Source organism: Hemitrygon akajei, chromosome 21 (genome assembly GCF_048418815.1).
Source record: "Hemitrygon akajei chromosome 21, sHemAka1.3, whole genome shotgun sequence".
Lineage (NCBI taxonomy): Eukaryota > Metazoa > Chordata > Chondrichthyes > Myliobatiformes > Dasyatidae > Hemitrygon > Hemitrygon akajei.
Window position 1 is genome coordinate 52617086 of NC_133144.1, and position 15862 is coordinate 52632947.

The 15862-nt window shown below is 40.4% G+C and overlaps 1 protein-coding gene across 2 annotated transcripts in view; it reads left to right on the forward strand.

The window, feature by feature from the left end:
- The window catches only part of chuk (component of inhibitor of nuclear factor kappa B kinase complex), a 95993-nt gene that overhangs the window by 47408 nt on the left and 32723 nt on the right, over positions 1-15862 (forward strand). For both annotated transcript variants that reach the window (XM_073025420.1, XM_073025421.1), the window contains 2 exons: positions 6875-6998; positions 15682-15833. In XM_073025420.1, the coding sequence (XP_072881521.1) occupies positions 6875-6998; positions 15682-15833 (276 nt within the window). The remainder of the gene's footprint in view (positions 1-6874; positions 6999-15681; positions 15834-15862) is intronic.

Genomic DNA, 15862 nt, shown 5'->3' on the forward strand with positions numbered 1-15862 from the left:
CCATGCAATCTGACACAGCTTGAGCAGTTCTTTTTTAAGAAGAATGGGGAAAAATTGCAGTGTTCAGATATGCAAAGCTGATAGAGACTTTATCTACAAAGACTCAAGGCTATAATTGCTGCCAAAGGTGCATCTACTAAATACTGACTTGAAGGAGGTGAATACTTGACAATCAATTTTATTGTGCTTTATATTTGTAATTAATTTAGATCACTTAGTAGAGATCTGTTTTCACTTTGGCACCAAGAGTCTGTATCTGTTGATCACTGTCAAAAAAAGCCAAATTAAATCCACTGTGATTCAATGTTCTAAAACATAAAATCTTCCAAGAGGGAGAATACTTTTTCTCGGCACTGTAGAGGTTCTAATGCACACATTAAGGGTGTGCTGCGACAGCACTGCAGATCCTCGTGTAATTCCGGTTTGTATGTATTGTGCATCTGCACAATCTCTTGCGTTTACGTAACTGTTGCATGTTTTGGGAATCTAAATATAAACCACCAATTAGTTGGATTACTCAACAATATAAAATCTAATGCAGAAATTTACAATAACAATATACAACATATCTGTTTTCTTTGCATAGCATGGAGCCATAGATTTTAAAAAGGAAGCATGAATTTAACATTTATTGTTGAGATGCTTGCCACTCGAGTTTTTGACTTGATTCAAAATATTCAGAAATTCTTGGATTTCCTTTCATTGATAAAATTAAGTTTGCTGTGCCATTCGGGTAGAAATTGGGAGATGGTAGAAATAGGTTCCTGAAGGAGGAGGCGGTACCAAAGCAAAAGAGAGGGAGAGGCCGGGGTGAATCTTCTTATTCTTTGCCACCGATATGAGAGATTAGGTTAATGAGGTTAATGAAGCTTTTCTCTCCAGTTGGTCAGTTTTCTAGCAATGTTTCAATGTCACCAGATCATAATACAGTTTTAGATGTTGAATCCTATTAGCAAAGGAACAAATGTTCTGAAAGGTTCTATGGATTGGGATAATCCTGATTCAGGGAATGCTTCAGAAGGCGAACAGCCAGGATAGAAGAAGCTTGGTCTTGATCATACATGATCTGTAAAGACAAGCTGGTGACATTCTGTTAAGTGGAATATAAAAGACATATTTGGATGAGTTGAAGGAGACAGTCAGACTCTTCTGAAATATTGAGCAAGAGACCATTGGAATCTGAGACCTTAGAACTGAAAAAGTGGTAAAGTAAGCACACAACCAGGCAAGGAGGGAGACATGAGTTGTGTTAACCAGTGGCCAGAAGTTTGGGTAGTGGGGTCAGGCTGACTGAGAAAGGTAATAAGGGATCTGCTTTGAGGGAGATACTTCTAGGTAGGAAACATATAAAGAAATGACCATGTCTGACTGTATAGAACTTCATGATTTAATTACTAGTGAGTGTGACCTGGAAGCCAATCTCAAAATCAGTAACTCTTTATGTCGATGAAGTCTCATGTGGAACTTTTTTTTTAAATTAAAATCAAAAAGCATTGGGAATCTAGGGCAATGTGTACAGGGCAGGATAAGAACTCAGATTAAAACAGTAGAAAAATGCCATTTCATTCAGACTTGAGAAAGAGAGAGCTAAAGCTTTCTTTTATGGAAACCATGTGTTCAATTTCACCATTAATGTTTTCTGGAGTCATTCGGGCCAAGTTGTTGACTAGATTTACTGAGATGCCCATGCATGGATCTTTACTGCATGTGTCCTACTGTAATGACTTCAAAGGTTCAAAGGTACAATTTAATGTCAGAGAAATATATACAATCCACATCCTGAAATGCTTTTTCTTCACAACCATCCGTGAAAACAGAGGAGTGCCCCAAGAATGAACAACAGTTAAATGTTAGAACCCCAAAGTCCCCCCCCCAGTTCCCCTCCCTCCCGCGCGTCAGCAGCAGTGAGCAACAATCCCCCCTCCCCCCACCGGCAAAAATAAAGCGCACCTGCTACCAGCAAAGTGTGAGCAAAGCAATAGCAAAGACATAGACTTGCAGTTATTCCATCGTTCACCTGATAATGTGACATGCTGCAGGCTCTCTCTCTGTCTCCGAATAAGGTGGAAAGAGGTGACTCCATTTTCCAACAAGCGGGGAGACATAACAAACAACTGGCTGGTATACGATGTTAAAAATCTGTTGCGTCGCTTTTTACGAGCTCTGTGCCTGAAGGTCGCAAAGATCCCAGGTCAAAGGCATACAGCAGATGTTCCGACTCCCCCAATTGTCTCCTGTGGTGACACCTACCCTTGATCCGCCTGTTTCCAGTTCCTCAAGGTCCCAGGCTTCTGAATCCAAGCCGAAATCTTAGGCCAAGCCTTTGGCATGCTGAAAAGCGGCCAATTGTGGAACCCTGAGAGCGGGTCCCATTCCCTCAAAGAACCGTAGTCAACGTGTAACTCCAGGTCAGGGTCTTCATAGGAACCTTGAAAGGGAAAAATAGAGATACTAAAGATGGAAATAGAACTGTTTTCGAAGATGCAAGCAGAGGAGTCGCCGTTGGGCGCCATAACTACTTAGCTCTGCCACATTGTCAAAGTATACTTGGAGTGCTAACATAGAAAAGCATTACAACAGCAACAGCAATTTGCTTTCACCTTGTAATATGTCTGATAGTTAATGTGAGTATCATTAGACAGAATCTGATGACAAAAGAGAAACTGCCGATGCTGGAAATCTGGAGCAATGCCCAATGCTGGAGTAATTCAGTGGGTCAGGCAGCAACTACAAAGGGAATGGACAGTCGACGTTTCGGGCTGAGACCATCAGGTCCTGATGAAGGGCTTGTAACACGGTTTCATTCTCCCCTAAGTTCTTGTTTTGTTAATTAATATATATTTTTACGTAATTCTGTTGAACATCATTTTAAATGCTTCCTGTTGCTGTTCTACATTATGTCTAATCATACTTTTCATTGTCATCATCATTATGTGCTATGTTGTCTGATGTGGGCAATCATGGGCTCATGATCACGATTGTTCTTGGCAAATTTTTCTACAGAAGTGGTTTGCTATTGCCTCCTCTGGGCAGTGTCTTTACGAGACGGGTGACCCCAATGATTATCAATATCCTGCAGTGATTGCCTTCCTGCCACCAGTGGTTCCATAATCAGGACTTGTGATATGCACCGGCTGCTACACACTGCCCAAGGGTGAGCTAGCAGAGGGAAGGAGCTCCTTCCACCTTCTTTGGTAGAGACTCTGCCACCCACTCCATGTTGTTAATCAGGTTATTTTCCACAATCTCAACGTTCTAATCTCATACTTCCCACCCCCCCCCCACACTTATTTTCCACTAGAAATAGTGGTTCCAATAAAACCATCTTTATGAACATAAAAAGGGAGGTAAAAGTGAGCATAACCTCCTCGGACAGTAAGCCTGAAGAGCAAAGAAATTGCTGAAAAATTAAACAGATGTTTTGCCATAACTACAAATGTATAATAAACCAAACAGTATTAGGCAAACTTGGAAGGTATGAGGTTGTATTGGAATTCTAAACAAAACTTGCATCTTTAAGGCAAAAATAAAAAGGCACTTTTAATCAGAAAAAAGGATGCATGTGTAAGGGTTAAGTTGTTGAAATCAAGCAGGAATCCATTAGGAGTATAAAGAGGGCAGGAAAGAAATAAGGAATCAAGAAGACCATAAGGATGCATGAAAAATGCTTGGCAGGTAGAAATGAGGAACATTACAAGGCACTTCATATGTATATTTGAAAAATAAAAAGGTGGATAAAGGAGAGGGTAAGACCACTCAAGGATAAAGGAGAGAATTTATGCCTGGAGCCAGCAGAAATGGGTGAGGTACTAAACTGGTATATGCCAAAGAAAAGATATTCTAGGGCCCATTGTTAACAAAAAGAAGGTGGTGGCTGGGTCCCTTGAAGAATATTAAATCCACAGGCATGATATGATCTATCTCAGGTTACTGAAAGAAGTGGGAAATTTTTTAATCCTTTTTACCCAGAAGTGAGGTCCCAGAGGGCTGGAGAATAGCCAATGATTTAAGAAGCCAATAAGGACAATCCAGCAAATTATAGACCAGTGAGCCTTATATCCATGGCAGGGAGATTATTGGAGAGGATTCATCAGGACGGGATTTACTTTCATTTGGGAAAATCATGAGTTTATTAGGGATAGTCAGCCTGTCATGATTTATGAACTTGATTGAGTTGTTTGAGGTGATGAGAATGGTTGATGAGGGCAGGATAGTGGATGCTGACCATGTGGAACTTAATAGGGCATTTGACAAGGTCTTTCATGGTTGGGCAATCCAGAAGATTGGGATCCATGGTGATTTGGTAAATTGGATTAAAAATTTGCTTCACCGTAGAATACAGAGGGTAGTGGTGGAAGGGTGTTAATCTGACTGGAGGTCTGTGAGCAGTAGTGTCCCACAGAGATCACTTCTGGGACCTCTGTGATATGATGTGAATGAAAATGTAGATAGGCTGATGAGAACATTTGCTGATGACATAAAATTGGTGGAGTTGTGGAGAGTTAAGAGGTTCTCAAAGGATAGCGATCATTTGGATTTTTGGGCGGAGAAATGGCAGGTGGAGTTTAATCTGAATGAGTGTGAGCTATTTTATGTACTTGGAGATCATTGAAAGGGGAAAGTAAACAATGACTAGAAGGACCCTTTAAGTGCATTGATACACAGAGGGATCTTGTGTGCAAATTAATAACTCAGAAAATGACAACACACATAAGGTGTACAGCATCTTTATTTCATTATTTGGGGCATTGAGAAATGGAATTACTTTATCCACATGTACCGAGGTACAGTGGAAAACCTTGCTGTCTGTGCAGATCAGATCAGTACACAATGCATTGAAGTAGTGCAAGGTAAAATAATAACAAGATGCAACAGCTGTGGAGAAAGTGTAGTGCCCATGGGCAGTAAGGTGCAATATCATAATAAGGTAGACTTTGAAGGCATGCAAAATCCATAGGAAACAAAATTAAATTAGTCCCAGGACTGCACTGCAGATTTAAGAGATTGCGGTGTACTTAAGACTTTAACCATCTGGGCAAAGTAATGTGCAAGGGAAAAAAATGTAGTGCTGAAGTAAACTAACAACTCAGATATCAATGTTCAAATCATCATACCGTATCTCCAAAGTACAAATAAGGAGCTTGTAAAGAGGTGAAGCAAGATTTATCCCGTATAGTTTGAGAATGTTTTGGCTAAAAGAGTCACATTTGCTTATAAGCATATTTGAAACAAGTAGAAAACAATCTGTATTGAGAGCGAAAAATGTTTAAAAATACTTAAATTGCAGTTGAATAGTATGAGAAAAAAGGTGGGTGGGGGACGTCACGTGATGACGTAGGACCGAGACGCTGGAACCCAGACCTCCCGTAAAAAAAAATCAATAAATTAATGTTTAAATGAAGAAAAATTAGTCAATACTTTCATAAGGTTACTTATAAACTACTCCGGATTGTTTTAAGCTATGCCTCATAAACAGAGGACGAAGAAAAATACTATCGCGAAGACAGCTCAAGTTCGAACAGAATCAAGGCCTACTTCTACTGAAGAACCGCGGACTCAGGTACAACACATCACTGGCGAAACAGAACAGGAAACTGTGGCAGCATCGGCCATTTCTAAAGGAAAAGATCAACGAGAACTGCGCAAGCGTAAAAGAACGAGCATGCGCAAACGAGAGCAACCAGAACTACAAATCTCAGCTGCGACTGCAACTGAGAGTGACAGCGATTCTGAGAGAGAGTCAGATTCTCTGGATAAATCAGACGAAGATGGAGATGAAAATTCCTCTGAAAATATAAAAAAGACTTTGAGGCAAATAATGCATAAATTAAATGCATTAAAAGTAATTAAAAGTAACCAAAAAGTAATTAAAGAAAAAATAATAAATATGGAGGCTATGTTTGGTAAAATGACAAAGAAACAAAAAATGGAAAAAAAAGGTGGGTAATGAGGTTTTTATTTTGTAGCCCTTAGAATCTCAAAATTAATCATTTTATTTACTGAGGTACAGTGTGGAATAGGCCCTTCCAACCCTTGGAGCTGCGCCACCCAGAAACTCCCGATTTAACACTAGACAATTTACAATGATCAGTTATCCTATCAATCAGAATGTCTTTGGACTATGGGAGGAAACCGGAGCACCTGGAGGAAACTCACGTGGTCATGTGGAGAACATGCAGACTTCTTAAAGACAGAAGCGGGAATATGTTAATGAAACTAAATTGATTATGTTATATACATTTCCGTGCCTAATAATGTGGCCACTGAGTGTATAGTATGTTCTTGGTCTTCTGCTTCTGTAGCCCATCCACTTCAAGGTTTAACATGCGCATTCAGAGATGTTCTTCTGCACACCACTGTTGTAACGTGTGGTTATTTGAGTTACTGTCGCTTTCCTGTCAGCTTGAAGCAGTCTGACCATTCTCTGACCTCTCATTAGCAAGCCATTTTCGCCCACAGAACTGCCGCACACTGGATGTGTTTTGTTTTTCTTACTATTCTCTGTAAACTCTAGAGACCGTTGTACGTGAAAATTCCAGAAGATTAGCAGATTCTGAGATATCAAACCACCAGCAATCATTCCACTGTTAAAGTCACATTTCTACACCATTCTGGTGTTTGGTCTGAACAACTATTGAACCTTTTGACCATGTCTGTATGCTTATATGCATTGATTTGCTGCACATGATTGGCTGATTAGATATTTGCATTAACATACAGGTGTACCTAATAAAGTGGTCACTAAGTGTAAATTAATGAACCTGAATGACAAGTAAGGGTTTTTGAACTAATTCTAATTTTTTGTAGGTTTTGCTGTCAAAATAGAAATTTGGAAATGCTGCGTTTTAACTGTATTGTAATTCATGTTTTTTAGTGCGTGATGCTAAGATAATGTTGCCCAATGTACAACTGAGGAAGGTGTGGGGTGAAGCAGTGAATTATGTCTGCGGTTTGAAGGACGACTACAGCAGATTGTTCCAGGGCCAGAGGGCTGCAATGTAAGTCATTTCTGGACCAATGACCCAACATCATACAGCTGTAGACAATCAGATGAAGAAAATCCTAAATGTATATTCATTTCTTTATGTACTTAAAGTTTAAGATCAAAATCTCAAGGAAGATCCAAGGAGGGTTAGTTAGAAGTGATGAAACACAGTATAGGAAATAAATTCAGAAGAATGAAAATAAAAGAAGAAAAAGAAAATTAAGGAAAAAAACTATTTATTCTTAAAATTTGCCAAAAGTGCTTATATATAATTCATCTTTTTATCAAATGAAAGTGATTGTTAAAAAGAAACATACATTGTTAATTACTAGGCTTTAATGTGAAGCTTTTAATGGGAAATTAACATAATTTCAGCCATTCTGAGAAAATCATGGCGGGTTAAGTGTGAAAGTGTGTTTCCGTTAGTACAAGGGTCTAGTAATAAAAGCATGTCTTAAAAGAGAGATGAGGAAGATTTGTTTTAGCCAGTGGGTGGTGAGTCAATAGATTTCACAGCACCAATGGCTGTGAAAGTCTAGGCTTGGGGTATATTTAAAGTAGAGGTTCATAGGTTCTTAATCAGTAAGGGCATCAAAGGCTACTGGGAGAGGTAGGAAAATGGAGTTGAACAGGAAAATAAATCAGCCTTGCCAATTGGCTTTGCTGCTTCCTTCCTAGGACACCAGAGTCATGTTTTAACTTTAGTAGAATTGTATAAAATGTTTTGAGGTAACAAGTTCTTTCATAATTGTCACAATTGCTGGAACTGTTCAGCAAGTGGAACTTCCACATTATATATTTTTGAGTAGATGATGCATAATTATGAAGATTTAAAAAACAATAAATATTATATTTATAAATGAAACATTTCTATAATTGCGAAAAACCACAGTATATTGTGAACCAGGGCTATAGAAATGAGTTAAAATGTACTGTTTCATTGAGTTAATTCGTTAACCTGCAGGATTTGAAATTTCATAGGGTGGTACTGTTTCACATGTACTTTGGGAATTGTGAAGATGAGAAAATAAGCAAATGGCGTATTAGACGAATAAACTCTTTTTGGGCTTCCAGCCGGGTACAGGTATTGATTTTAACTGATGATAAACTCTGACACCTTCATCAGGGATTATGCCTTGGCATGTCTAGTCCAGTGGTATACATACCTCTCCGTCTGTCCATCCTGGTTGGGTAGTCCTCATCCAATCAGGTTTCCGCTGTCCCACTTTGTTTATAATCAAATTCCAGTACTTGCTCTACTTTTACTCTGTTGTATTTCCTGACCTGCCTTGTGGCATTCCTTCATGAAACTAGTTCACTTTGGACAGTGGTGGACATGTTGATGTCAATAGGAGACAGGAGGGCTGACAGTTCCTGGTGAAGAGTCCTATGCGCTGGAAAAGCACTAGATCCTTTTTCACCTAACTCTGCGGGGAGGGATTTCACTGCAATATTCGTCACTTTGAATCATTGCATAAAGTTTAGCCTTCCTTCTGAGATGGCGGGGCAAGGACATCATCCATAAGTTTGTGAGGTTGCGTTCTGCGGTGGCTTCTCTGGCAGCTAAACACGTTGTGCACCAAGCTAGCCAAACGTTGATTAGGGAGCGTATCCAGCACATTAGATCCACTCTGAACATCAGCGCGAACAGACAACTGTCTGTTTGCCTGGAATTGTTAACCCTCTTGTCTCCTATAGATTGGGAGTACATCAACAGGTCCATCACTGCTCTAGATGAACTAGTTTCATGAAGAAACACTGCAAGGCAGTTCAGGAAGTATAACAAACTTTCCCAACAGAGTAAAAGCAAAGGATAAGAATTTTAACAAAGATGAAGGTCTTGTTGTAAGTAAGTACTGGAATTTGATTATAAACAAGGCGAGACAGCAGAAACCTGATTGGATGAGGACTGACCAATCAGGAAGAACGGATGACGGGGGTATATATACCACCAGACTAGACATACCCAGGCATCATGCCTGATGAAGATGGCAGAGTTTGTCATCAAACGTTGGTTGAAATCGATATCCATATCTGGCTAGAAGCCCAAGAAGAGTTTATATGAAAATACTTCTCCTTGTACTTCCTGTTTTCACTATGCCTTGTAGGATGATAATTTTATTTCCTTGGAGAGCTCCTATTTTTCCAAGTGATACAGAGATGATAATCAAAATTATATTGAGAATGGAAGAGTATTATTAATGTGTTTATTTGAAATAAATTTGTTTCCTACAAATCATCTTATTCTTTTAAATAATAGAATATTCCCTTCTGCCCAGTGAGTTAAAGTACTTTCAGTCAGTGAGCTAATATGAGATAAGAACATGATTGTTGCAGTCAACATCCTGTTTTTTTTCTACAGCATGCATCAAGTATGCTATTTCCTGACAGGCATGATTCCATTTCCAGGGTGGGTGTGTTTGGACCTGATGGCTTTTTAGATAAGTGAGATGGCAATATTTTCTTACTTAAAAATAGCCTAATAATATCACACTTTGGACATATTTAGGGAATATTAATATTAAACATTAATAATTTATTATTATTTTTATTATTTATCACTTACTGTTATTACTACTTTACAATTATTAGCTATGTAAATGTAACTTAAGTTTAGGTCAGGCTTCTTTCAAAACTGTTATTGCTTTCTGAGTAATAAATCATTTTCATTAATGTGTATGAGACCACTAATATATATTGACAACTGTTAAAGTACATTTGCTAATGAATATTTTGGTAAAAATTTAATTTAGTTAGCTTTACATTTGAATTTATGAGTCTAGAACTTATCAGCATCCAAGAAGCACCCTGCGTAGGGAGTTCAGGGAGTTAGGTGCGAAGCTGAAGAGCAGGACCTCCAGGGTAACAATCTCAGGATTGCTACCTGTGCCATGTGCGAGTGAGGCAAGGAACAGAAGGATTATAAAGATTAATACGTGGCTGAGAGGATGGTGCAGGAGGGAGGGCTTCTGGTTCATAGATAATTGGGCTTTGTTCCAGGGAAGGTGGGATCTGTTCCGAAGGGACGGTTTACACCTGAACTGGAGCGGTACTAACATTCTTGCAGGGAAGTTTGCTAGTGCTTCTTGGGGGGGTTTAAACTAAATTTGCAGGGGGCGGGGATCCAGAATGTGAGAGAGGATAGCAAGAGGAAGAATAAAGGACAGGTGGGGACTACACGGTTCCGGAATATTAAGTGTGTAGTAGAGGAAGGTGGGGCGGAACAAGTGATAAGGAGGACTCGTACAGAGGGATGGTCTGACGGAACATGGAGTTAAATGTGTTGAAAGAATAAGTAAATTTAGGAAGGACAACAAAATTCTAGGGGCGTATAGCCCGATGGGAGTTCGGGGAGCTGGGTTAAGCACAATAGGCAGTGATTCAAACAGAGAGAGGAGAAATGGGTTAAAAATTCTATATCTGAATGCACGAAGTGTCAGAAATAAGGCGGATGAGCTTGAAGCCCAGGTGCGAATGGGTAACTATGATGTTGTTGGGATAACGGAGACATGGCTGCAGGGAGATCAGACCTGGGAAATGAATGTACAAGGGTATACGTGCTATCGTAGGGACAGAAATGTGGGCAGAGGGGGTGGGGTGGCCCTGTGGGTGAGGAATGGGATTCAGTCCTTTGCAAGGGGGGACATAGGGTCAGGAGAAGTAGAGTCTGTGTGGATAGAACTGAGGAACAGTAAGGGCAAAAGGACCCAAATGGGTGTTGTCTACAGGCCACCAAACAGTAGCATGGATATTGGGTGCAAGTTGAACAGGGAGTTAACATTGGCATGTGGCAAAGGTAATGTCGCAGTAGTTATGGGGGATTTCAACATGCAGGTGAACTGGGAGAATCAGGTTGGTGCTGGACCACAGGATAGGGAGTTTGTAGAGTGCCTTTGGGATGCATTCTTGGAACAGCTTGTACGAGAGCCGACCAGGGACAAGACTATTCTGGATTTAGTGTTGTGTAATGAACAGGATTTGATAAGTGATCTTGCAGTAAAGGAGCCATTAGGAGGTAGTGATCATAATATGATAAGCTTTTATCTGCAATTTGAGAAGGATAAGGGCAGATCGGAGGTGTCAGTGTTGCAGATGAACAGGGGAAACTATGGAGTCATGAGGAAGGAGCTGGCCAAAGTTGACTGGACGGATAGCCTAGCAGAAAAGACAGTGGAACAGCAATGGCAGGTATTCTTGGGAATAATGCACAAGGTGCAAAATCAGTTCATCCCCCAGAGAAGGAAGGATTCAAAGGGGGGAAAGGGGCCACAGTGGTTGACAAAGGAAGTCAGAGATTGCATAGCATTAAAAAAAAAGGAAATATGACAGAGCTAAGGTGAGTGGGAGGAAGGTAGTGGAGGCCAATTCTCTGGATGCTTTCAAGAAGGAGCTAGATAGGTATCTTATGGATAGGGGAATCAAGGGATATGGGGACAAGGCAGGAACCGGGTATTGATAGTAATTGATCAGCCATGATCTCAAAATGATGATGCAGGCTCGAAGGGCCGAATGGTCTACTTCTGCACCTATTGTCTATTGTCTAAGTGGTACTCATCACTAAATTGATGGGCATAAAGATCTAGTATTCTGTGTAAAATACCTGAGGCAAGGCTGACTTAACTTGGATCTCTGGAACTCAGCAACTGTGATAACATCAGTCTGACTGAACTGCCAGTCACATTAAAGAGTTCTCTTAGGTAGCCCCATGAAATGAAACAAAATCTACCTTTCTCAAAAGTGTTACTAAGAATAGCAATGGAGATTTGAACAGTTATGGATAATTACGGTAGAAGCTGAAATACCATAAACTTAACCTGAGAGGAACTATACAGAGCTGTAACTTAAATGAGTGGAAGCCAGGGAGTTTGTAGCACAGGCTGTGAGTTAAACGTTCTGCTCCAGTTGGAGTAGTTGTACTCCATGAGTGGCAGCAAACAAAACTATCAAGACGTTGCTGAACCACTGACAACAGTTTTGTGATTTTGCCAGTAAATCTCACACATCAGGGGTGAGTAAGAAGAGCTACCCTTTAATCAGGAGGGCGATCGAGGTTTTGAAGGCAGAGTTTTGCGACAGTTTCTGTGAGTTGAGGAGTGACCAATTGGCACGAGGAATTCATTAGAAAGGGCCAATAAGATAATCCATGTGCAAGTGGAATGGCCGTTCTATTGAGTGAGCCAGTGTTTAGAGTGGCTTTGGCTCATCAGGTTTGGGTGAGGTAAATTATCTTGTAAGTTGCTCTCTCTCTTATTTGTTTTATCCTTATTTGTTCAATCCTCATCTGTTAGGGCATAGTAGATTAGTAAGAATAACTCCAGTGGCAGCGTTTTGTACTCTGTGTGGGACATGGAAAGTCTGCGAGATCTCCAATCTCCCAGATAAACACATCTGCACCTGGTGCACTGAGTTGCAATTCCTGAGAGAACGTAATGAGGAACTGGAGCTGCAGCTCGATGTCCCTTGACTTATAAGGGGTAATGAGGAAATGATAGACAGCAGCTACAAGGAGGTGGTCACCCCTAGTTTTCAGGAGACAGGTAACTGGGTGACTGTCAGGAGAAGGAGGAGAAATGCACAGGCAGTATAGAGTACATCTGTGGTCATTTCCCTCAATAATAAGTATACAACTTTATATAGTATTGAGGGGGATGACTACCGGGAGGTAGCGGGCACAGTGACTAGGTCTCTAGCACTGAGTCTGGTGCTATGGCTTAGAAGAGCAGAAAGGTAAAGAGGATTCGGTGTTAATTGGAGATTCCTTAATCAGAGGAACGGATGAGATTCTGTGGGCTGATAGAAAGTTATAGCTGGGAGCTTAATGTCCAAGGATACATAATATATTGAAAGGACAGACAGAAATGCAGAGGGGGTGGCGTTGCTCTGTTGGTAAGTAATGAAATCGAGTCATTAGAAAGAGGTGACAGAGTGTCGGAAGATGTTGAATCATTGTGGATTGAACTAAGGAACTGTAATGGTAAAAAGACCCTGATGGAAGTTATATACGGAACCATAAACAGTAGTAAGGATGTGGTCTACAAATTACAACAGGAGATAGAAAAAGCATGGCAAAAGGGCAATGTTACAATAGACTTGGGGGATTTCAATATGCAGGTAGATTGGGAAAATCAGGTTTGTGCTGGATTCCGAGAGGGCGAGTTTCTTGAGTGCCCACGAGATGGCTTTTTAGAGCAGCTCACGGTTGAGCCCACTCGGGGATCAGCTGTTCTGGATTGAGTGTTGACTAGAATTGATTGGAAAAGGACTCTGGCAGGGATGCTGGCAGAGCAGCAATGGCTGAAATTTCTGGAAGCGGTTCAGAAGGCACTGGGCATTTACATCCCAAAGAGGAGGAAGTACTCTAAAGGCAAGATGACACAACTGTGGCTAACAAGAAAAGTCAAAGCCAACAAAAAAGCCAGAGGGGGCATATAATAGAGCAAAACTTAGTGGGAAGTTAGAGGATTAGGAAGCTTTTAAATACCAAAAGAGGCAGCTTAAAAAGTCATTAAGAATGTGAAGATGGAATATGAAAGTAAGCTCGCCAATAATATTAAAGTGAATACCAAAAGTTTCTTCATATACATAAAGTGTAAAAGAGAGATGAGTGTGGATATCAGACCACTTGAAAATGATGCTAGAGAGGTAGTTATGGGGAATAAGGAAATAGCAGACGAATTGAACAAGTGTTTGGCACCATTCTTCACTGAAGAAATCACTAGCAGTATGGTGGAAGATTGAGGGGTCAAGAACTCTGTGACGTTCCCATTACAGGAAGAAGGTTCTATGAAATGTCTGAAGGTAGATCAGTCACTTGGATCAGACATATGATGTACTCCTCAGGGTTCTGAAAGAGGTGGCTGAAGAGATTGTGGAGACTTTAGCAATGATCTTTCAAAAAGCACTAAATTCTGGAATAGTTCTGGAAGAATGGAAAATTGCAGTAGTAACTCCATTCCTCAAGAAGGAAGAGAGGCAGAGAAAGGAAATTATTGGCTAGTTAGTCTGAATTCAGCGTTTTGGAAGATGTTGGAGTTGATTGTTAAGGATGTGGATTCAGGGTACTTGGAAGCATATGATAAAATAGGCCGTAGTCAGCATGGTTTCCTCAAGTGGAAACCTTGCTTTACGTATCTGTTGGAAGTCTTTGAAGAAGTAACAAACAGGATAGACAAAGGAGAATCAGTTGATGGTGTGTACTTGGATTTTCAGGAGGTCTTTGACCAGGGGCCACTCATGAGGCTGCTTAACAAGCTACAAGCCTGTGGTATCACAGGAAAGATTCTAGTATGGATAAAGCAAATGGCTAGTTGGCAGGAGGCAAAGAGTGGGAATAAAGGGAGCCTTTTTTGGTTGGCCACCAGTGACTAGTGGTGTTCCACAGGGGTCTGTGTTGGAACTGATTCTTTTTACATGGTATGTCAAAGATTTGGGTGATGGAATTGATGGCTTTGTTGTAAAGTTTGCAGATGATATGAAAATGTGTGGAGGGGCAGGTAGTTTTGAGGAAGTAGAGAGACTACAGAAGGACTTAGATTATGAGAATAGGCAAAGGAGTGGCAGATGGAATAGAAGGTCGGGGAGTGTACAGTCATGCATTTGGTAGAAGAAATGAAAGCATTGACTATTTTTTAAATGGAAAGAAAATACAAAAATCTGAAGAGCAAAGGGACTTGTTAATTTGCAGGTTGAGTCTGTGGTGAGGAAGGCAGATGTTTCCTGTGGTGGGAGAGTCTAAGACCAGAGGACATGGCCTCAGATTAGAGAGGTGCCATTTTAGAATGGAGATGAGGAGGAATTTCTCTCACCAGATAGTGGAAAATAAGTGGAATTTGTTGGCACAGGCAGCTGTGGAAGCCTAATCTGTATACACAATTAAGGCAGAGTTTGATAGATTCTTGGTGGTCAGGGCATGAAGAGATATGGGGGAGAGGCAGGAGATTGGGGCTGAGAGGAAAATGGAGTCAGCCATGTTGAAAGGGCGGTGCAGACTCACTGGGCCAAATGGCTTAATTCTGCTCCTATATCTTACGGTCTTGCAGTCTTGCATGCAGAAATACCAAGCTGCTGCTGTACTCAGGAAAAGGTAGATGTTTTCTATCACTGCCGCAAATTCTTTACTTTGGATCTACCACTTTGTGATTTATTTCATGAAAGTTCATGGGATTAGTATTTTGAAGTCATTGAGTGTGGAAACAAGCCCTTTGGTCCGGGGAGTCTGTCAAGACCTTCATTCACTCATTTACACCAATCCTACATTAATATCATTTTTTAAAAAATCACGCATTCTGTTAAACTCCCCTCAGATTTTACCCACTCATCTACACAGTAGGGGCAGTTTGCAGTGGGCAATTAACCTACCGACTCACATGCCTTTGAGATATCGGGGAAATAGGAGCACCCATTGGAAAACTACTTGGTCGCAGAACATGTGAACTCCACACATACAACACCCAAGATGGGGTTTGAACTGGCTCTCTGGCGCTGAGAGGCACTGGCTCGATGAGCTGTGTTACTGATTATCAGTATGTTTACAGCTACTGATTTATGTTGAAAGGTTATTGGCCAGTCACCTCAATGTCAATATTTTTTTGTTGTAGCAATGAACACTGTTTAAATAGAAACTTCTGTTTTTAATTTGTAAATCCAATTTTTTTCAGATGAATTTCATTTTGATTACAATTATGATTTATTTTCAGGTTGAGTCTGCTTCGTTATAACAATAACCTTACAAAAATGAAAACAACAATGTTTTCTAATTCTCAGCAGTTGAAGGCTAGGTTGGATTTCTTTCAGTCCAGCATTAAGCTTGATCTGGAAAAATACAGCGAGCAGATGGCATATGGGATATGTAGGTATTATTAATTTTTTTTCTGAATG